Below are 22,201 nucleotides of genomic sequence, written 5' to 3' on the forward strand. Positions count from 1 at the left end.
GCAATGCCCCGGCCACGTTCGAGCTAATGATGGACACGCTTTAGAACAACGACAAATGGTCTAGGTGGCACTGCTACTTGGACGACGTCATCATGTTCTCTCCGACATTTGCGGCACTTCTTCAGCGACTTTGACTTACTTTATTTAGCGTTCCCGTCACCTGGCTACAACTCAATTTTCGGAATTTCTTCGGTATCCGCTAAATTAAAAAATAGTAAATTATGGGGTTTTACGTGACAAAACCACGATGTGATTTTGAGGCACGCCGTAGTGGGGGGCTCCGGAATAATTTGGACCACCTGGAGATATTTTAAATCTTCGACACGCTTGTCTACTGTGCTGGCTTCCGCCCCAATTTCGCCAAAGCTCGTGCTGTCCTCGATTTAGGTGTACCAATATCTGCAAAGGACGCTAGAAGTTTTGTGGGATTGTGCTATGTCCACCGATCTGTAAAAACTTTGCCCCGCAAGGGTGCGGGCAAAATGAGGCAGGTCGACTTGCAAAATTACACAGCCCCAAGATAAAACACAATGCGTTACTTGCAAACGAGGCATTTGTAGTAGGTCCCAAAATGGCGTGTTTCGCCCGTGATTCATTTTGTACCCCCCCCCCCCCCCTTCACTTAGCCTATATTATACAGGAAAGGGTCACAAAATCAGATTGTAGTGGCACCTTCAACAGGAATGGCAATGAACTAATCCAGTATAAGCAGCTTAACAGGTACAATAAACATTAACAACAAAATCTAACTACGCAGTAATAAGGATTCAAAAGCATAAGTATTGCGTGATTGTGTTATATAAGTGAATTTATATTTCAAGAAAACTACATCCGTTATCAAAAATTGCCTAACTAACACAAGGAATTTCTAATGATATTGAAAGACGACATTCTAAACCTATACAAAATTGTAGAATTCGTATAACTTAGTTTCGCGCAAATTCGGAAAGATAAATATGCCTTAGCGAAAAGTATCTTAGAGTGAAGTGATAGAGATTCGCTACGAAATCAATATAACTGATCGGATGACAAACTAAAACTACTCCTGATGCACAAATAAGCGAACACAAACAAGTCAGAAAATATTCTTCATCGTAGCACCAAGTAGAGCGTGGAAACTTCGCATTTACGCTGGTCACACAGGTACTGACAGGGCAGGTGCTGTATAGGTGCCCTCACGTCACCTACAACTTACGTCGCCGAATTTCTCACTTCGCTTTCGCCTTTACCACGAGACGGCCTTATTTCGACAGGGCATTCAAATTTATCAGCCGGTTCACTGGCCTTGGTTTTCAGTATCACAGGCGGTCAACGGGTCGAATATTCTCTTCCGAAGACAATCAGTCAATTTTTCGAGGGCCGTTTGCGCAAGTTAATTCAGTTTGTACGAAAGAGGCAACGTTGAAAATAGGGGCGTATCGTCTATCACATTGCGACAACCGTTTCGAAACAGTGTCGGGGTATCAGCGTCAAGCAGAATATGGGGGGAGGGCAGAAGCTGTTGGTTGACTGGGTAGAGGGGAATGGTGTGGGGTGTCGCAAGAAACGTTCAGCGCCAGAACCAGCCTCTACGTTTCTTGACTAGACAGGGCTCCGGTACAGGTTGCTTGAAGTGCTTGCAGACAATCTGCTTGATAAGCTCCTGCAGCTCCTTCTGGTTGCGTTTGCTGAAGCTGCCGTCGATGACCACGCTGGGCACGTGATTGATAGGCGGTCGCACGGACATGGTGCGCCAGCCCATCTTTTGCAGCAGCAACCTCCCCTGCGCCGACGAGGCGCAGCCGACGATCTCACTGCTGTTCATTTTGTGCTGGATGCTGCACTTCTGCACGTTCCACTCGGGCTTCCACCCCTTGAGCGTGCACGATATGAACGGCAAGTGCTTGTCCGCGTCCGGGTAGAGAGCGACGGCGCATGCGTGGATCATGCTCGCCTGGCACTCGGGCTGCCCGTGGCGGCAGGTGAAGGCCACGGTCGTGTTGGTGCCCTGCGGTTCCTTTATGTGCGTGCCACCGAACGGCACCATCTCGATGACGAGGTGCTTGCGCAGAAGGCCGTACATGGGTACAAGCTTCTTGTTGATGAACCACGAACTTTCCTTGGAGTACGGCTCGTACAGGACGGTCACGTTCACCTGCGGCGAAAAAAAAAGTGAACAGGAATCGAATGAACTTCCGCCCTGTTTCCATCTCCTGGATACAATAGAAGGAATTTTTCGAAGCGTACTGAAGCGAAGGGGGTGCCCGCATCTGAAACGACATGACGTTACCATACGACGTCGTGACATAAATTTAACATACTCCCGCCTTACAGTAGTGTTTTGCCAACGTTGCCGTTGTGGCAGGCAGAATGTTTTATCTTGACTAGGAAGCTCGTGGCTCGCTCTAGTGGCTGAATAGTTCTAGAGTTGCTAGGCTTGTCATTTTATTCTCACTTTTACTCGATGGGCCGTGGTGTAGTCAGTGCATCTCAATGAGTTACTCTAAATTTGCATCACATCGTCATGTGATATTGAAGTTCCTGCTCAGGTAGTGTCAAGTATATAGACTGAGTGTCATGAAATTCATAATGAAATTCATAGTCACTACAGTGTGGATCTCGCGAACCTGAATCAACGAAAGTGTGGAAATAGAGCGTGTATACCTGATTGGTAGATTATGTGTTTTCAAGCAAAATACCTTCAATGCCTTCGGAAAAGTTTTCGAGTTGAACTCGAAAGTCCCAAAACCATTAACGACTTCGATCCGCAAATAGTCTGTGTTTTCACTGCGTATCACCTCTTTTGTGTCACCGCAGCAAGATATTTAGCATATTGCTGAACTCCATTAGGTTCTTGAGCGTGTCAATTTCACTTGATGCTTAAAGAGCGACATGTGGCATGTCCCCCTCTGAGCCTTCATTTATCGGTGAGCGCGCGTCTGATTCTCTAAAGCACGCTGAAATTGGCTGGTTTAGCCATTTAGGTACACCTTACAGCTGCGACTCTACAAGCCCAGAAACCGGGTTCGACATTGACTGCCGGAGCAATTAGGGTCACTGTGTATGTCACACTTGATATGTGGTGCTCTTCAATCGATCTCTTTCGCGTCAACTTGGGTGACATGAGTACATACCCCTGGTCATGTGCCACTTTTCAATGAACTCTTCGATCTGAACTTGGGTTCCTAAATATGTGCCACTGGGCATGTACCGCTCTTTAATCTCAATAGAAAGAGTGTTCAAAATATTTAGTTTACTGGGCGGAATCGAATCCCTATCATACATATTTGGACAATTTTACCGGAATATATAATCACGCATGCGCAACGGGTATCTTTTGTGGCGGTGCCGCTAGACATCGAAGCGCATCCAGTGGCAAGTGCCAGAAGGACGCCCGGCTGCGCACATGCCTCATACATGACGGTATGTTTCTATATGGTCGGTTTCTATAATGCTTTAATGCCTATCGTGTTAACATTCATCGAGAGATGGGTTCTGCCGGAATTTCAAACAACGTTTACTACATCCGCAATCGGTCCGTATTCTTTTACCAGTTTTTAACAGCTTGCTTAACAGTAGCTGGACCGCCATGTGTATTCAAAGCTAGGTGCGGGCGTCACCCATTCAAACCGATCAGATATGTGTGTACGCGCGTGTCGCCATGGAGTAAATCACGCATGTCGTGTGCTGTAATTCAGCATAGTTGAGGGCGCCACCCATTGAAGTGGATGAGATACCGGTTTACACGCGTGAGATCACGACTCAATGCAAGTGCGTAGTTGCTATACTATACCCGAGGATAGGCGCAAGAGTCAATCATCGAAGTGCCTGAGATGTGGACCCACGCGTGGGAGGTCAAGGCTCAATGCACCTTTAGGTGCAGCACGTCTATAGGAGCAGCATATATATCCAAGATAAACGATCGCACCACTCATTGAAGTGCATAAGCTATCGGGCGTAAGCTATGCAAGCGCTTGCATGTAGGCTCCCTACGCTGTGAGAGTACGCCGCGCCACCTAACGCTTTTTACGCGAACCTAACCTAACCTAACTTAACCTAACCTATCCTTACCTAAGCTAACTTAAGCTAACGTGAGCGACACGCATTGACAATAATCCTCACGACGTGACATCAGGGCGTCACCGGCGGCGTTTCAGCCAATCGCGTTCAGCCGCGTTCAGCCGCGGTTGCTAAGGCTCTAGATTTTCAATATACATCACCGCGTTGCGGCTATTTCAGCCTCCTACAGGATCTGCTGACGGCAGCCGCTTGGGATACAGCGGAAACGATGATGCTATTCTGAGCAACAGACGCGAGCTCGTTTCATGGCCTACTTTTGATAAGCAAAGCATTTGCAAATTTACGGCACCGTTTGAACTCGCACAACTTGCATACTTCTTCTATATTGACCAGAATATCTTCTTTACGCTCGCACCCGCGTTTAGAGCAGGCGTGCATAATTTCGGGCCTAGTTCACCATCTGTCGCACTGCGGCTCGTGCAGGTACTGCGGATTCGCTAACGAAACAGTTGAAGGCGAGCGAGCACTGGTAGCAAACATGCGGTAAGAGCAGGCTTAGCCATATCGGCACCATTCGTTTTCCCGTAGTCTCCGGCAAGAAGATGGTTGTCAGCTACAATCGCTTAAAATTTTGGTCTATACATACGGAGCGTGGAAACGCTTGTCTCCAGATGCTCGCTAGCTAAAGCAAATCCTGAACCTGCTATACCTATCCTACAAGATATGACTCCTGCACTCCCTATATACAGGATATGTGATCAGGCTCTGCTGTCAGTACGCAAAGCGTGTTCCAACTCGGCCTTATACGAGGTGTTCTTAGTGCCTACCTTCTGTACAGCAGATGGGAAGACGCCCGTGGCTCGTTCCAGGTGGGTCTGGGCAAGACAGGGGCTACAGGCGAGTAGGCCCAGCAGCAGGCTGCACAGCGAACCGGCCTCCATGGCCGAATTTAGGGCGACCGGTGACGCGAGGACTCGCAATGCCCCGTCGCCGGCCGGACGGGGCCTCGGGTCTACCGGTGGAATTCCACTTGGATTATGATGATCATCATCATCATTTATATACTAAGGCACATACCCACAACAAGGGATGGGGGTGGTACATTTCAATTAGAATACGCAGATGAATCCCTAAAAGGCATTGAAAAGTAAAACAAAAGGGAAAGCGAACAGAAGTTACGCAGAATTGCGTGAATGACATTGAACTCGGATTTCGCATACAAATTTTCAAGAAATAAAAGCAGGATAACATCAAATTAGCGTTGTAATCCTATTGTGTGACAAACTGGATTGCACGTTACGAGGGAAACATCACTTTGGCTGAAGCCACAGGGATGCCTTTCTTGCAGTTTACAATTTCGTCAGAGAAGGAAAAAGAGTACCTTGCTGAATTTCTATATTTATGAATTATTCCTATTATTTCACTTCAGTTATGTCACTATTAATTCATCTCAAAATTCTTAACACTATTTTTCTAGTTACTGCTATGAAATTTAGTTTTTGTTTATATTCTAACAAACATAGCTTAAAACGCATGCTTCTTGGCAAATCCCCCGTTGTGGGTATGAGCCAACGTTTGGGAGATGAGATGAGTCCAAGTTGGCGAAACAAAGCCTGGAGAAGCATTTTTCTTGTTGCGAGAATCGACGATAGAGCAGAAAAACGATCAATTGTCTCCAGTTCATTACAGAAATAGCCTCCGCAATTCTACTAGAGAAACCAAGCACTTGACACACGTCACGTTTATCAGACCGATGCTGAAATATGCGAACATAGTGTGGTTTCAATTCACAAGTACCTGGCATTTCTGCTATTTGAGAGCATCCAGCGAGAGGTAGTGAGATTTATCTTTAACTGTTACAAGCGAACCGATTCACCTATACCGAGCTTCGGCATTACGCGAGGACGCGGGATATCGAAGGGTACACTGCCAGACAGAGCAAGGATACATCGCCTGAAGTTCATTCATGAATTGCTTAACGGTCACTTCAAGACTAATGCAGTAGCTTTCCTTAACAGAAAATGAAAATGTGCGCCAGAAGCATGACTAAATGTACAAATAATATATTTTTTAAATAAACATACGTCTGGTTTTTATTTTTTTTCCTTCAAGTAATCAGGAAATTTCAAGCAGAGCAGCCATCACTATAAAAGTTTCTAGAGGAAATAGCAAAATGTATGGTGCCTGTGCTCCTGCCAAAGTGGCAAACAATTCTTCGTGTGCCGTTACATTAAGAACGTTCTTATTTATGTTTTTTATTCCTCAATAATGTCATTATACATCCAGCGCTTTGATTACGCCTGTATTATGTCTGTATTGTACACCCTCTCCTGTAATAATTCCGCCTGTGGGATTGAGAGTATACCGAAACAGTATATAAAAAGCAGAGAAACAGTATAGAAAAGCAGAGCTACATCCGAGCAGTCCTGTGCAATTAAAAATTTTGCTGCGGAATGCGGTGTCGCAATCTTGTAAATTCAACGTCATAATGCGGTGGTGGACACCATTACGAAGTCCAGGGGAATAGCTGATGCTAGAAGTCAGCATTCGATAGTATTGCATGTTTATAAAATATTATGCACATAGGTTTCTGTACCTTGCAGAAGCAAAACGTGAACTACCGGCCAATCCAGGAAAGCTATGGCATGCGAGCCCAACACTTCGTTTATTTTGTTTTACAGTGACCCGGTCACTCAAATTAGGCGGTCTACTCGTTAACGTGGAGGGACCAGCGATCGAATTGGTTACAGCATAATCGAGTCTGTCATCCCAGTAAGCGCTGATCACACGGATAGGGAATCTGTTAAAATAGCACATGTCAGGCATGACGGCATTCTGCACATAGTTTGAGCGACGACCACTAATTCGGCGTGAAGTACAGGGTGCGAAATTACGAAGGTGTAAGACGAACAAAGGCGCGGAGAGAACATGCTGGCACTATTGCCCTGGCATGGAAGCATGATTTGCAACTATATATAATGTAGTAAGGCTTTCTGTGGTCTTCTAAAAGACCACACGAATTACTCCTCGGTGTTAAATAAACATTTAAAAAATATATCGTGGAACGGAACGTGGAGAGTTGCCGGAGAGGTTAATTGAGGGACAATGCTACGTGTGTCTCTGTTTAATGTTGTTAATTGTGCTTGCACAAAAAGGACTACTGGGGAGTGTAATCGTTACCACTGAACTTTAAAAAAAATTACACGATTCACTAATAAGCCATATTTCAATCTTCTGTGAGGAGATTAAAACACTTTTTACAGCGAACGCTGTATATGGCTAGGCGAAACGAAAAACCGTTCGTCCCATGTTTCTCTAAACGTCTCCATTGGCTGCGCCGTCAGTTACGTCGTTCTCTACGTCACACGCAAGCGCGCGCGCCATTGGCAGCGCCGTTAGTGACGTCGTTCTCTGCGTCGTACCTGCTCTGCCCGCAACGCCGGCTCCTCGGCTCGCCGCTTGTCGCATACGTTCAATATCTCGAGTTAGCTCGGCGTCGTGGTTAGCAGCGTCCGCCCGCCATTGGCGCTTGCGTTCCACTTCGCGATTTCAACGTGGACGTTTCGTCGCAGCCGAGGCCAAAGTGCCGCTCGAGAAACTCCCGCCGAAAGCGGGCGTTGGCCCCGGCCACGGTGTATCTTACACCATGGTCCGAAGACGGGTAAGGGAGCGGGGGAAAAAGTGTGGCGACGGCGCCACGGCACTGCAGCAATGAAGAAGGGCAGGGGAGAGGGGGAAAGAGTGTGGAGTCAGCGCTGCAGCAATGGAGACGGGTAGGGGGAGAGGAGGAAATAGCCTTGCGACTGCGTCTGAGCTTGTGGCCGGCGCTTCTGCGGTTATACCGTCCCACGCGTCGTAGGTGCCGGCGCGGCTGCAGCAGCGGTTGTTGCGACGGCGCCTGTGCACCTGACCTGCGCTTCTGCGGGTATAACCAACACCACCTAATAACTGATCTAATCTAGGTGGTATTGCTATAAGGTCACGCGCGTCGGAGGTTCCGGAGCGGCTGCATCACGGTGGCGGCGGATGCATGGGGGTTGCGGTGGCCGCCGCGGCGCTTGTGTCGGCGTAGTGTGGTGTCGTATGAAAAGAAGTTGCAGAGGATCCCTAAGCATATTCTAATGAGATGAGAACGCGAAAGCGCTTCTTTTGGCTAGGTTGTTGTTACGGAGGGCGGCTGCAAAGTGGTGTTGCCGAGTTGTGCCATAAAGAATGAGGCAATGTGTGAGAGGGAGAGAGAGAAATTTACCTACAGAAAGGCAGAGCGGTCGGCCTGAGCTGTAACTTGCTCTGGCCTGCTACTCTACACTGGGGAAAAGGGACGGAGAGGAAAAGGGTTAATGAATGAATGAATGATGATGATGATGATGATGATGATGATGATGATGATGGTAAGAAGAGGAGGTGTGTATATACAAGTTTACAACGTTGTTGCATCTCTAAAGCCGTTCGTCCAGCCCAGTGGCTTGTAGAAAGACTATAGCGGTACTGGTTATCAGGGCGAAGCAATGTGAGAGGTGCACGCTTTCGCCTACCTAGCCAATAAACGCAGCCACGGCTGCAGGTTGTTGCTGCGGTAGAGTGGAGCGCGCGCCCATTGTGGCTGCACCAGGCGTTGATGCCTGTTTCTTTTCAGGTGGGAGAGGTCACGTGCTTTCCGGACACTGCTTTCGCGGACGCCTTGTGCGGACGCCAGCTGGGTGCGCGCTTTCAGCCAACCTAGCCTAAGAAATGCTTTCGCGTTAGAAATGTACGATTTTATAATGTATGCAGCCCATGTATGCAGCCTAAACATCTTCGTTGGTAATCCGTCCCCATATGAATGTTGCAGCCCCATGAATGTTTGTTAGGAAAAGCGATACAAATTTTACTTATGTGTACACACTAGTTCCGTCGCTAATCTTTGTCGTATGCGGAGATGCCTCTTAAGGCGCTTGCTGTTTGCAAGGCAAAGAGACTGAATGCGGGTTCGGGTGCTCGTGGGCTCCTTAATTCCGTGGCATATAACGTAGCCGCGTTAATTAAACACAGTCACAAGTTAGAAGAGACATCTTTGGGTTTCGTGAAAAAAGGCCAAGGAATGCACTGAGCTACACTAAGGACTCGTAAGCCATCTGCTTCTCCGGACGCGCGCGTTTGCCTCCGCTTTCCATCGCATCTATCCCAGTCATGTTTACCTTCCGCCGCGCCACCTGTTGCTGCGCGCGGGAAAGTTCAAATAGATCCCTACTTTCATGACTGCCGCCGTTTCTCCTACCTGAGAAAAGGGACGTTGCAAATTACATTCCGACAGATTGGACTGTCAGGGATTGGCGGGTCTCTTTACAATGGTTTCAATGCGATTAGCACTCTTCGGTAAGTTCACCCAGTTTTCGGCCTTACTATGAACTTAGACATTTTGCAGGAGTGCTATAGCTGTTTAATATTTTGGATCGATCACTGATCGCTGCAAAATTAAATATCCGTATAGGAAAGCGGTCTTCAATGATCCTAAGACATTTAATTCAGCCACTTATGTAGGAAGACCGCCTCGTATGCAGTACACTGAATTTGGAATTTGGCAACATTGCGTCAAGTTAGGTTAAGCCGCACCCAAACTCTACTCAGAGGAGCATAACTGAGTATAACAAGACCCAGAAGTGTGAAAGTAATCTAGCGTAATATTTTTTCCCGAATTCGGTAGCTTGGCGGTGTTGGCGCTCATTCCAACGTAAGTGCGACAGAGATCACAGTAGCATCAACTAAGACGACTGTTTGAACATGTTGATAAGACGTGAAAAACTTTATGGGCACGAGACTAGGACAGAGATGACTCTGCGCTCGTGTGTCTTAGCCTATTCTCTATCCTCGTCTTATGCGCGTGAAGTTTCTTTGAAGTAGCATTAACCTTTTTTATGTTCTCTCCAAGCCTGAAGGTAATATATTTTAGCTGCTTTGATGCTCTGCGAGATACAGCTTAGATAAACTTAGCAAACATATCAGTGGGAGACGTTGGCAACCTGCGCTTGCTACCACACCTTCTCACTTGTGTATAGAGGAATGCGCTATAATTCATAATTTCTCGAAAACGAGATGGTGTTTAACACAAAATGAAAATGAATAAACTAAAATTGTGATTTTTTTTTTTTGCGCACGGGTGATCAGTTGCAAAGTAAGTTCTTGTACTTTTTTTAAATATTTCTTGTTTATCACAAATTACTGCTTCAAAATCCAAGAATCTTTTATTTCTTCCAAAATAAAACTCAGGTTCTGTATTTTACAGGAGAGGGTAAAAATCCGAAGTTTGCACCTAGACTCTCGGCAGGGATTACGCAAATAGCTAATATACATAACGGGAAGTACAACAAATATTACAATGAAATTATCTGCAAAAAAGCAATCCACAAAACAATAAGTATTCAAAAACCTAAGACAGGAACGTATTATATTTGTGAATTTATACTGCAATAAAACTACTCATTTATACAGAAATTGTATAAAGAAGCGCAAGGGAGTTCTAATAGCGTTGAAAGACGACCTCGTAAATCTATACACAATAGGCGCAGTCGGATACATGCGGCAAATTCAGGAAGATAAATATGCCTTAGGCAAGGGTACATTAGGATCAGGTGATGCATATTTGTTACGATAACAATGCATCCAAACGGATGACTTGCCAAAAGGAATGGTACTGCAAAAACACACGGAAACCAACAAAAAAAAAGCATTGAGCATCGAAGCACCAACGACACGACAGCGTGTACACATGGCAGGTCACGCTGCGATAACCGCCGGCCAGATGGAGAATTTTATTTTCCTCGCGTCGCCTATACAACGATTTACGTCGGCGAATCTTGGCCACTTCGCTTTCGCCTTCACCGCTAGATGGTCCACTACTCTTGATGCTCAGGCCGACAGGCAGTAAAAGGGCTGAATCTTCTTTTCCAAATGCGATCTATCAATTTCTTAAGGGCCAGTTGTACGTGTTACCGCAGTCTGCGCGGCAGGGCTAACAAGGTGGGGGAGGGACGTTTCGGCTGCGAATTTTTTCTGAACCGCTTAGGAACAGTACAGGGTTTTAGAAACTCAGCAAAAAGACGGGAGGCTCCGTCTGTTCGGTATCTGGCGCTGCCGTTAGATTTCACTTCTGAAAATGGTTAGGAGAGCTAAATTTGGTGGTGGGGGTGGTTTCCGGGGCAAAGAGGGGGCCGTCGCAAGAAGTGTTCAACCCCTGAACCAGCCCTTCTTCTTGACCACACACGGCTCCGGTACAGGCTGCTTGAAGTACTTGCAGACGGTCTCCTTGAACTTTTTCTGCAGCTTCTTCTGGTTGCGCTTGTCGAATTCGCCATCGATGACCACGCTGGGCACGGTTTTGACGGCTGGTCGCAAGGACGTCGTGCGCCAGCCCATCTTCTGCAGGAGAATCTTGCCCTGCGGGGACGAGGCGCAGCCGACGATCTTGCTGCTCTCCATTTTGTGCATGGCGCTGCACTTTTGCACGTTCTTTTCGGGCTTCTTCCCCTTGAGCGTGCACGCAATGAACGGCAAGTGCTTGTCGGTGTCCGGGTAGAGGGTGATTGCGCATGCGTGAAGCATGCTCGCCTGGCACTCGGCCTGCCCGCGGCGGCAGGTGAAGGCCACGGTCGTGTCGGCGCCCTGCGGTTCCTTCATGCGCGTGCGTCCGAACGGCACCATCTCGACGACGAGGTGCTTGTTCAGAAGCGCGTACACGGGCAACAGCTGCTTGGTGATGAACCACGAGCTGTCCTTGCAGTACGGTTCGTACATGACGGTCACGTTCACCTGCGAATGAAACGTAGTCTTGTTTTGCATCTATTGGAAACGCAACACGGTGGTACACGTTCTTTATTTAAGCGGGCGAAAACGATGAGAATGTGCGCGCACAGAAGTATACAAAAACTTATTTTGATTTTGTTGTGCTTACGCGGTATTGCTTCTCTGATTATGTTAAGATGCCTGGTCTAAATGATGTAACATTAGGTACGACAGAGCGCTTCGTTAAACCACGTTGTCATACAAACTATAATATTATATATTATGTTCGAAGTCCTTTAAGTAAAATTGACGAGGACTTGCTCGGAATTGCATCCCAAAGAAAAGTCCATAAAAATGTGAAAATGGTGTGCGACTCTAGTCGCCAATATATAATGTAACATGAGGGTCATTTCATGTACTTCATTACTTTGCCATCAAATACACCTTTTTGCATTTTTTTATGACACATCATGGATTTCTATGCGTAAAACTCGGCTTTTGTAAGATGCTGTAATATACACCTGGAATGTCATTTGGTCTTAAACTCTCGTGCAGAAACTGTTTTGAATTTGAAAAACCACGATATGATTACGAGGCACGCCATAGTAGGAGACTCCGGCTTATTTTGGCCCCCTGGGGTTGTATGAATGCATGCAAGTATTCATGCAAGAATGCGTGTGTGTATGTACAAACATGGGGCAACGCCTCACTGCTATCCATTCCAATATACCCTCATAATTTGGTCTATATACGTGCTAGGCATGGCGTGTATACTGCTCCCTGAGAAAGACAATAAACATTGATGCTGCTTTCAGAACTAAAAAAAACAGTCAAAGTTTCACCCGAAAGGCAAAGCATCGATTGCGATCGCAAATTAATGCGCAGCTACACAAAGTAAGGATAGCTTTATCAGCCGTGTAAACTTGTAAACATACGCACACTAACTAAATTAACAAGCATGGTGTCACGTGCACACAAGCTAACACGAACGCATCTCACTCGATGACCGCGGAAACTGTCAAAACGCTGGAGTGATTCAGCGTGGCAGCAGCGGCAAGCGAATTGAGCTTCATGCCGGCGCTCGCATCAACGCGATCTTAGCCGCGAAAACACAGGGAGGACGGACTCTACCCCCTCCGCAGATGCCTTTCAAGATACAGCCACCCGGGCGGCAGCGCGCGGCATGCTACGCGGCCTCCCCCCCCCCCCCCCCCCCGAGCCTTCCAGCCCGGCGGGACCGCGCGCCTGCAGTAAAGCGAGGCGCCTCCACCTCCTTACCCTCCCCTCCGGAGCGTTGTGCGCGACTGGAATCCTGCGCGGTTCCTTCCCCTTTCCCGCCTTGCGTGCGTGAGCCGTGATTGCCGGCTCACCGTCGCACGCTTTTCACTCGCACATACAGCAACGGCGCCCGGCGACAATTTTATCGCCCGTTGACTTTATACGGAACCTCACGGCGACGGCAGAAATGCGCCTGGAGTGTCCATATAATTGCTATCGCAATAAAACAACCGAAACCGCCAAACCCATTAGGCTCTTGCCGTTAGCGCACTTACTCGAACCTGGACCAGCTTCGATTCTAGGCGGAAGCTTGGTGTTCGGAAGGTGCGATCAAAAAATTTCCTCTGATGTAAGCGAATGAAAATATATTCAACAATTCTTTGTCACATACTTTTTTTCCCACAGTATCCTGTCTTCGCTAACTACGGGACGCAATGTTCAAACAAATTGTCAACACGCCAACCCGTCAACTGCAACCGAGGCCTCCCAAATTGCGTCGTGTGCCGACGTGTCTCAGAGCTGTGCTGCAGTGTAGTACCTATAGAAAAATTGGAGGACGCTTAAGCTTCGCCTTTAAGAGTGGAACGCGATAGCGTTATCGGGCTCCGTTCTCATCACATTTTTCTTTATGAGTAAGCTTCACTGAAATACCAACGTGAGAAAGCCAGCTTACAAAGACAAAGCTTACACTGATCCCCTAAAGTGCTGTTCAGTAGGGTTCACTTTTAAACACAAATGCATTACTGGGAAGACATTTTTACAGAAGCAATTTAAGCCGTCTGGTCGGGGTGGTTCGGGATGATGTGGTTTGGCATGACTGTTTCCGCCAGACGCCGATGCTTAACGCCGAAGCCTACACCGACGCCGGATTTTCTGGTACGCGGGGCCCTTAACACTCGCGCGTTAATATTCTGGCCGCGAGGTTGCCTTAAGTGCCTGCCTCTCGCGTCCATTCTGCACCCTCCCATTTAAGCCGGTCGCCGGCACTCGTGCATTTTTTTTCCGTAAAGAAAGCGTTGTACTAGATTCGAGTAACTATGGCATTTACGGTGCAGAATGCAGCTTAGTGACGAAACTGCCGAAATGCTCATCTTAGTAATAAATAAGTAGTTAGAGCGTAGCCTGCTAATCGAGATAAACTTTACAACTGCGCAAATCTGTTAAGCATCCATCAAACCATCATTCTGACGTTTATGTTGGACAGGGTTTGTTGTTTTTCTGTGTGACCGTTGGCCAATTCCGACCTCTTGTACGTGGGATGACGCAATCATTCGCAACTATACAACCGCCGCACGTCTAATGCTAGGTGCGACTTAACGCTTCGTGTCAGAAACGTTAAACGAAGAGGCCGTCACACTCCGCACATTTGCTTTTCTTTAGCAGCCTGTGTCTGCCCCAAAATTTAAGTGCCTCCCAACGTCCTCGCGAACAAGCTATCTTGGCGCTTGTACGCAACCCCCTCGTGCCACAAAAGCAATAGAGCTGCGCTTACGACACCCTATTTTTGTAAATCTTTGCACAGCCATTTTATCTTTTGTTCAATCCTATCGTTTTTACTTCCTCATTAATATAGAGAGAAACATCAGGACCACGCAAAACAAGGTTCAAGGCGTGGCTATTACTACTATAATAAGACTCATTTATGGCAACATCCATCAGCACACAGCGTCTTGGCATTATCTGGCAAAAGCACGCAGACGCTTGTTTCTTGGAGTTGATGCATGGGAGGAAATACTATCTTCACGTAGGGACAAGAAACCCGCACAAAAACAATTCTAGTGGTAAACATCGACAAATTTAGCTACGTGCATAGGGCATACGTTGTATGTCCTGCACCTTGCATTCGCCTGAGCACTGAATGCTTTCCTCTGTTCAGGAAAGAGCTTGAAATGTTGCATTCACTTTCGGGAACAATTGTAGAAAGTAGCCAAGAACTAGCGACTTGTGAAGAACGGTTAGCGTTTTTTTTTTGTCTTTTTTATGTTTAAAATGTTCTAGGCAGCGCTGGTTAGTTTACGTTCAACATGGCAAACGACGGAGATGACGGGACAAGGGTTATAGCAACAAGGTAGATACTCCATCATTGCCGTACGTATATCTTCCTGTCCCTTCAACTCCGCGGTTGGCCATAAATCTTGCGAATGGCGTCAGTTCCGTAATAACAAGTGCACAGCTCAACTGTTCGCTGAAGAATGTGCGTTCTTAAGGGCTATGAAGTCAGATCACATTGACGTGAAGCAAAACTACAAGTACCGTCTCATCGCGAGATTAAAAACTGTGATGGCCACGAACATTTATGAGCTATGGTATGTATTGGGCATCTCATGTAACTACAGCCAAACTTTCAAATGAAAATGTCACACCTTAGACGCACAAGATCAGTGCTATATTGCTTGCAGACGTCTTGAGTTAGACAAATTTTTGAAGCGGGATCAGTTAAGCCTATTTAGTTTAATGATGCAAAATTTTGGCTATTTGTTTTATTTGTATTTAAGATTATATTTTAAGTTAGCAAACGGCTCAGAAACTCCAAATGTTCTTTTTTTCTACGTGGTTCCTTTTTCTGGGTTCTGAAGAAAGCCTACTAAGAATTGAAAACAATGAAGTTAGTGTGCTTTTGCGTGTCTGGATGGCAGTGCCCTCAATCAGGGTGACTACAACTGATGATCAAACGCAGTATGTGAGATAATTGTAAATTTTACCAGATTTTTTTTAAATAGCTCGGTTAAAGTTAGCTAGGACACCCTGTCCATCAAAAAATTGACGTGGACGCCAACCAACCATTCAAAAGCATCAGACCTCTGTCCACGTGCCTGAATTAACTTTTTAAAGCACGCTGGTGGCGTACTATAAGCAGGATAGGCGCGGGTGACACTTATTGAAGCGCATATCGATCTACGAACGTGAAGCCAAGGCTCACACTCGGTAGGTGCTCCAATAAACCCAAGTATACAAACAAATGAAACACACACAAGTGCGTGAGATAGCACAGATTTTTATAATTGGGGATCCAAGTGGCTTGGGGACCCAAGAAAATCGCGGGCCGCAAGTGCGCATGCGTATAACAAAGCCAGTCTTGAGTTCTTGCGTTCCGATTGACACAACGCCCAAAAATCGTAAACTAGCACGGGTCCCCAAGCCGCTTTGAGTCTTAAAACAGCATACTTAATTCGTACTACTAACACAGTGATTATGTTTTTTTTACATTTTATTGTTTGCCCTTTTTGCTCGAAAATGAATTCTGTTCGTTTCCCCTTGTAAGAAAACACTTCTTTGCTTTCAAGCACCTTTTTATTTTCCCCCACTGCGGCGTCCTGAGCGCTCGATCCAAGGCTGTCTGCGTTTGACCCAATCCTTAAACCCTGCTGCTCCTCTAAACCCAAGAGCAGCCCACCCAACGCCCAGAGCCTCGAGTCCCCAATTCTAAATCTCTCTAGTGACCTACGCTCTGGAGGTATATCTCAATGCGCCTCGGTGGGACAGTATATTCAGGACAGACGCCATGACACCCGCCGGGGTGGCTCAGTCAGCTAAGGCGTTGCGCTGCTTAGCACGAGGTCGCGGGATCGAATCCCGGCCCCGGCGGCGGCATTTCGATGGAGGTGAAATGCAAAAACGCCCGTGTGCTTGCGTTGTAGTGCACGTTAAACAACTCCAGGTAGTCAAAATTAATCCGGAGCCCTGCACTACGGCGTGTCTCATAATCAGAACTGGTTTTCGCACGTAAAACCCCAGAAAGAAGAAGACAGACGCCACGACGTCACGGCTGAATGTGCGCAGGCGCACTTCTATATCCAAGGACAGACACAAACGTGACCCAGCTACGCATGTGATATTGTCCTACGCGTGTGGCGTCATTGCTTAAAGCGCGTAAGTGCTCTGCCTTGTGGACACCTGGAGCTTGTCAGACAGAGTTGCCGCCTCTGGCGAGATCTGTCAACGCCAGCTGATTGGGCTACGATGACGGAGATGACACGCTGTTCTGATTGGCAACAGAAGTGCGCCCGTTTGATAAGCGAAGCGTTTTCCATAGGGCAGCGCTCGAACCTATATGACTTGCACAGTTGTACCAGAAAAAGTATAGGACCCTAGTTGTACTATATAGAGCAGAATAATTTTACTCTCTGTAAGGAAGCAAAGCTAATATTTCGCATAGAAACAGCAGCGCCGTAACAAACACCCTAGCGAGCAGTGGAAGGAGTTTTTAGTAGGACGTGCTTTCATTTCGTGTCAACAATTTCGCCGCTCCTCATTAGGTACATGTGCCCAGCAGCTGACCTGACGGGGCGTCGGCGTGCTAGAACGTACCAGGGCATGCGCTCCTCAAAAGGGCAATTACTACGGACAAAGCTTTGCCAGATGCGCCGGGCGTTATCAAGTGTTGATACAGGCGCGCGTTTGTCGTCGTTCGAGAAAATCAGCCTCGGCATATTTCAGCAGGATAATCGAACTGCCCTATCGCCTGCCGGCCAGCACTGCTTTCCTATTTAGAGCAGGCGCACATAACCTCGAGCCCAGCCCCCATCTGTAGGTGCAACCCACACGGGGGTGTCGCTTTCCATGACGCGATAGCTAATGGCGATTGAACACTAATGGCAAGCATGCTACAAGGGCCGGCTGATCGCTATTTCCGACTTTAGTTTTCCCGCATTATCCGGCTAAATATGGCTGTGAGGCAGAAGCGCTAAATATCCTGGATCATACACGCGGAACTCCTTTCTCCGAGCGGACCAGTGGCTATAGAGGGCGTCGTGAATGTGCTACGTATCCTACGAGACATGATTACACCGCTGGTTAGGGTACGAGACCTGACGCTGCTGTCAGTGTGCAAAGCTTGTCCGTGCTCTGCCGTATTGGAGGCGTTCGCAGCACCCACCTTCTGTGCAAAAGATGGGAAGAGGCCCACGGCTGGTTCCGGCTGGGTCTGGCCAAGACACGGGCTGCAGGCGAGTAGGCCTAGAAGGAGCAGCCAGCACAGCGAAACGGCCCCCATGGCCGAATCTTTGTCGACGGCGACGCGAGGACTATCAGTACCCGGCGCTGGCTCGGTGGGGCCTCGGGTCTAGCGGTGAAACGCCGCTGGGCTTAGGCGGGAATTTTGCGACGCATAGGCATCGCGTGCACGGCGCCGATGGCGGCGGCACTGCTCTTCGTCATCGTCTTCTTTGTGCCAATATTTCAAAAAAAGAAAGTTGAAGAGTGGACGAATTCACTGGTGTGTTCTACAATCTCTATGGGATTCCGTCCGGGAAGCAGGCTTGATAGGTCGATTGTAAAGCATCTAAAGCCTTTTCTTTTCTCTTTTTTTTTTGTTACACCGACGCTGAATGCGCATTCCTGTTGGCGCCGCCGTTCATGGTTCATCGTTCATCGTTCCGGTGCATTGTTTTTGTCTCTTTGGGTCCCACGTGTGACAAAGGTAGTTCAAGGGCGCGTTACAGGTCCCCGAGCCCACAGGCGTATGTGTCATTGTGCTTAGACCCTTTCTGCACCAGGTGGTCAAAATTAACCCGTAGCCCACCACTACGGCGTGCCTTATAATCAGAACTGGTTTTGGCACGTAAAACTCCAGAAAGAAGAAGATGCACTATCACCCGGATCGGGCCACATGATGTTTGTGTTTTGTCAATAACTCGGACACATTTTTTTCCAGATCCTAGCCATACATAGCTTAGCTGTAAAAAAATGTTCTGGCCGTTGGTTGCGTGGGCAATCCAAGAGTTTTCCCGAAGTAATCATTTGTTTATTTTGGGTTCCTGCAGTATTATTTACGAAGGAAGTTTTTTTCTGTTGACTACTCAGTAATTGAGGTGTTACATGGGTCTTTTCTTGCTGACTACGAGGGCTACAAAAGTCACATTGAAAGAATGGACTGTGCAGGAAGACTAAATTAGGGTCACAATCTCAATTGTACAAAAGTAGGCGTAAGAATTTGACGCATGTATTGGCAGTGAAGGCAGTGTTGCTAAAGGCTGATTTTGCCTGACCGTCTCTGTCGGCAATCGCTGCGGTTGTGGCGCGTTATTTAGGGTCACGAAGTCGTGTCGTGAAGCTCACGCAAGCGTCGATTTCATATTACGCGACATGTGTGCTTGCTTGCTTGTTTGCTGTGTGCGCACATGCGAGCGTCTCTTTCTGTCTCTCTTCCTGTGTGTGTTTGTCTATGTATCCATGTGTGTGTGCACGCGTGCTTGTGTGTCCTTTTTTTAATATACGGTGCTTTGGAGATGTCGCCTTTAATTGGCGCCGGCTGCTCCTTTTGACATATAGATATCAAAAAGAATTCACTTACAAGTATTAAAATGAGAAGTCATCTCCACACCATAGTAACATAAAGTCCAGTCACATAAGTGCGCTAATGTGTCTTGCGTATGTGTGTGTTTGATGTGTGTGTGTCTTCTGAATGTGTGTGTACGTACGTTTGCTGTTTATGTGTGCGTTCATGTGTGTACGTGCGTGTGTGTGTTTGGGTTTTTCAATGTGTTCGATGTGTGTGTGTTTACGGGCGTGTGTTCGTGTGCCTTTATGTGTGTTTGGTTATTGTATGTTTGATGTGTGGGTGTGCGTGGCTTCGTAAGCGTGTGTGTATTATTTTGTGTTGGATGTGCAAGTGTATGTTTGTGTGCACATATATGTCTGTGTGTTCTCGCTTGTATCCTTGATCTCTCAATACTGGCATGCATAGCCTCGCAATACCACTACCGACAGTTTGAAATTTACTGTTTGCCTGAGACGGTACAAGTCGCCACCGTTCATGGAAGCGACAGAGTCTTCTCCAAGGTATAAGTATAGACGTGTTGCTATGCGTCTTGCAATTCTTTCGCCCTTGACAATGCGCACTCAAGAGTTTCGTACTGTTCTCCTCTCGTATCCTACGTACCCACTTTGAAAGATTGGCCTCAGCTCCTATTTCGCACATTATCGGGTATTGAATCGAAACCAAGGCTGCCTTTCTGCGGGTGCTTTTTATTGAATTTCTCTTCGTCTGCTCTGGCTATGACGTCATGCGACACATTTACTTTAAGCCGTTACCTTATTATTTACTCTCAGTCTGCGGCATTCCTAATTGAATTTTCCTTGACATTCGCGTTTGGCTTTTTCTAAGTCTTCGCACTTGCCTCCCGAAGTTGTAACTGCACTCAATACCACAGCAATCCCATCATTTTGTTATATTGAAAATTTTTTTATATGCTTCCGTTGCTACGGTCGTGTTCTTTTGCTGCTACTGGTGTTCCTTCTCATTGCTACACAGCGAAAAGTACGTCAGCTGTAAATTTGCCGACACAGAGCTTGAAACTTGGGAATCAAACTCAGTGCCTTGTGCTCAGCCGAACAAACTCAGTATCAGTAATACGGCCAAGGGTTGCAGTTTGAAAGAACCTCATTTCTTAGCCTTTTTTAATTTCTTTTCTACTGGTCACCGACCACTGCGAAATCAAGAGTGTCGCTTCATGCGAGTGAATGACGAAGGTCTAAATGAATATTAAAATAAAATAATTGTTATAATACGGCTCAGATTGCTACTATTACTGTGACCAGGGGATGCATAAAACACCCGTGACCTACCACATGTACTATACTTCTATATGATGATGCTTGATAGCGTATACCTGATGTCTTGTATTGCCATGTAACCAGCATTTGACAACTTTTACCGAGCCTTAAGCCGTCCAAAAAGTTTTACGTGTGACTCCATGAGCAACGTGGGCTTGAATACACAAGTTTTACTAAGTAGGCGGAACTTTTTCATCGTGTCCCACATAGGTTTCAACCCCTAAGCGGACCATATTTGCAAGAATGCTCAGCTTAATGGTACTCATCTGGAACGAGATTAAGAATGGGTTGTAGTCGTCGTCAAGGTATCGTTGTTATCGTATCTTCATTTTGCCGTTCTCGACACAAACACGCTCGCGTCCCATACGCCATTCTTCGCCTTACACTGGCATGCAGCTTCATCTGGCAACACCTTGCGTAATTGCAAACTATGTTAAATTGCCAGCTACCTGCAAAATGCTTCGCGTGACACTGGTTCCCACGGTGCGCGGAAGCTGCATATTTGATAAATTTGACACCAAAGTCGTCTATGCAATAACTGAAGCTAAAACGACCTGTGACACAGCAAAATAAGGATGTGCTTTCTTCGGCTCACGGCGTTTTCACCATACGCAGACCTTATAACCTGTCGCAAATTTTCCAACGCCGATGGCCTCATGATTCATTCCACCACATTACCGTTTAGGAACGCTGCGCTTGCCGACAGTGGCCTAATTTTTGTCTGAGACTCTCCTTACTCTAATCTCTCCGTGCTTTGAAATCAGGCCAGCGGCAGCAATAGAACCACCACTAGGCGGCAATTATATCGAAGCTGCCCGAGAGAGCACTAGCGTGGGAACTTCTGCGGGAAACTGCACTTCATAAAGTGCGAGAAGTTCTTTCATACAACCAGCATCTGCATTCTGCAATGAGACTAGCTTCAGTGGCAGCAGTTACCTCACACGGCAATATGTCCGTTCGGGCATCAAGAGATTTGGCTCGGGAACTTTTGCGATCGGCAGTTCTTCATAAAGCGAATGCACTTCATATAGTATATACGAGCAGTATCGGGTGCACCGAAACGATCCCAGCGTCCGTATAACAGCAACACCTCTACACGGCAATACGTCCGAACTGGGAGCGAGAAACTTGACCTTGGTAATATCGCGAAAGGCGGTTCTTCATAAATTTGACGCGTTTATTCCACATATACGGCCCGTCTCTGTGCTCTGAAATAAGCCCGGCGTGCGCAAGAGCGGTACCGCTGCAGGCCGATATGACCGAGTTCGGGAGGAGAGAATTCGCGTGGGAACGCCAGTGTGAGATAGATCTTCATATAGTGCACGCAATTCACCCATGTACGAGCACAGTGTGCCCGAAAGGAAATATCTCCGCGTCGAACGTTTCCTGTTGGCTTTAGCACGCGAGGAAGTTGCGTCGTCTGATCTCTTCCGGGGATATCAGGAGCTCGACGATTGTGCCAACACGCGCGCGCCGTATTGCGATCGGGCCAACCAGAACTTTGACCAGCTGTGTGGCAGTGCGAAGCTTCCTATGTCGGACACCGAATGACGTAAGACGCAGCTCTAGGTTAGGGCTCAGACAGCCTTTGCGTGACCGAATCCCGCCAGGC

General features: G+C 47.2%; 2 protein-coding genes across 2 annotated transcripts; both read right to left on the reverse strand.

Annotated features, from left to right (window-relative positions):
- Nucleotides 1–1,549: 1,549 nt before the first annotated feature.
- On the reverse strand, nt 1,550–5,003 carry LOC125939604 (GILT-like protein 1). The gene is made up of 2 exons (XM_049657860.1): nt 4,827–5,003; nt 1,550–2,134 (listed from the first exon to the last, which is right to left on the reverse strand). The coding sequence occupies exons 1-2, from the start codon at nt 4,938–4,940 to the stop codon at nt 1,550–1,552; spliced, it is 699 nt and encodes a 232-aa protein (XP_049513817.1). The 5' UTR covers nt 4,941–5,003.
- A 5,759-nt stretch (nt 5,004–10,762) lies between these two features.
- On the reverse strand, nt 10,763–18,234 carry LOC119431444 (GILT-like protein 1). Its single transcript, XM_049657015.1, has 2 exons — nt 17,912–18,234; nt 10,763–11,784 (listed from the first exon to the last, which is right to left on the reverse strand). Exons 1-2 carry the CDS (start codon nt 18,026–18,028, stop codon nt 11,203–11,205), a joined length of 699 nt encoding a protein of 232 aa, XP_049512972.1. The 5' UTR covers nt 18,029–18,234; the 3' UTR covers nt 10,763–11,202.
- Nucleotides 18,235–22,201: the final 3,967 nt, after the last annotated feature.

The sequence above is a fragment of the Dermacentor silvarum genome, chromosome 10 (genome assembly GCF_013339745.2).
Source record: "Dermacentor silvarum isolate Dsil-2018 chromosome 10, BIME_Dsil_1.4, whole genome shotgun sequence".
Lineage (NCBI taxonomy): Eukaryota > Metazoa > Arthropoda > Arachnida > Ixodida > Ixodidae > Dermacentor > Dermacentor silvarum.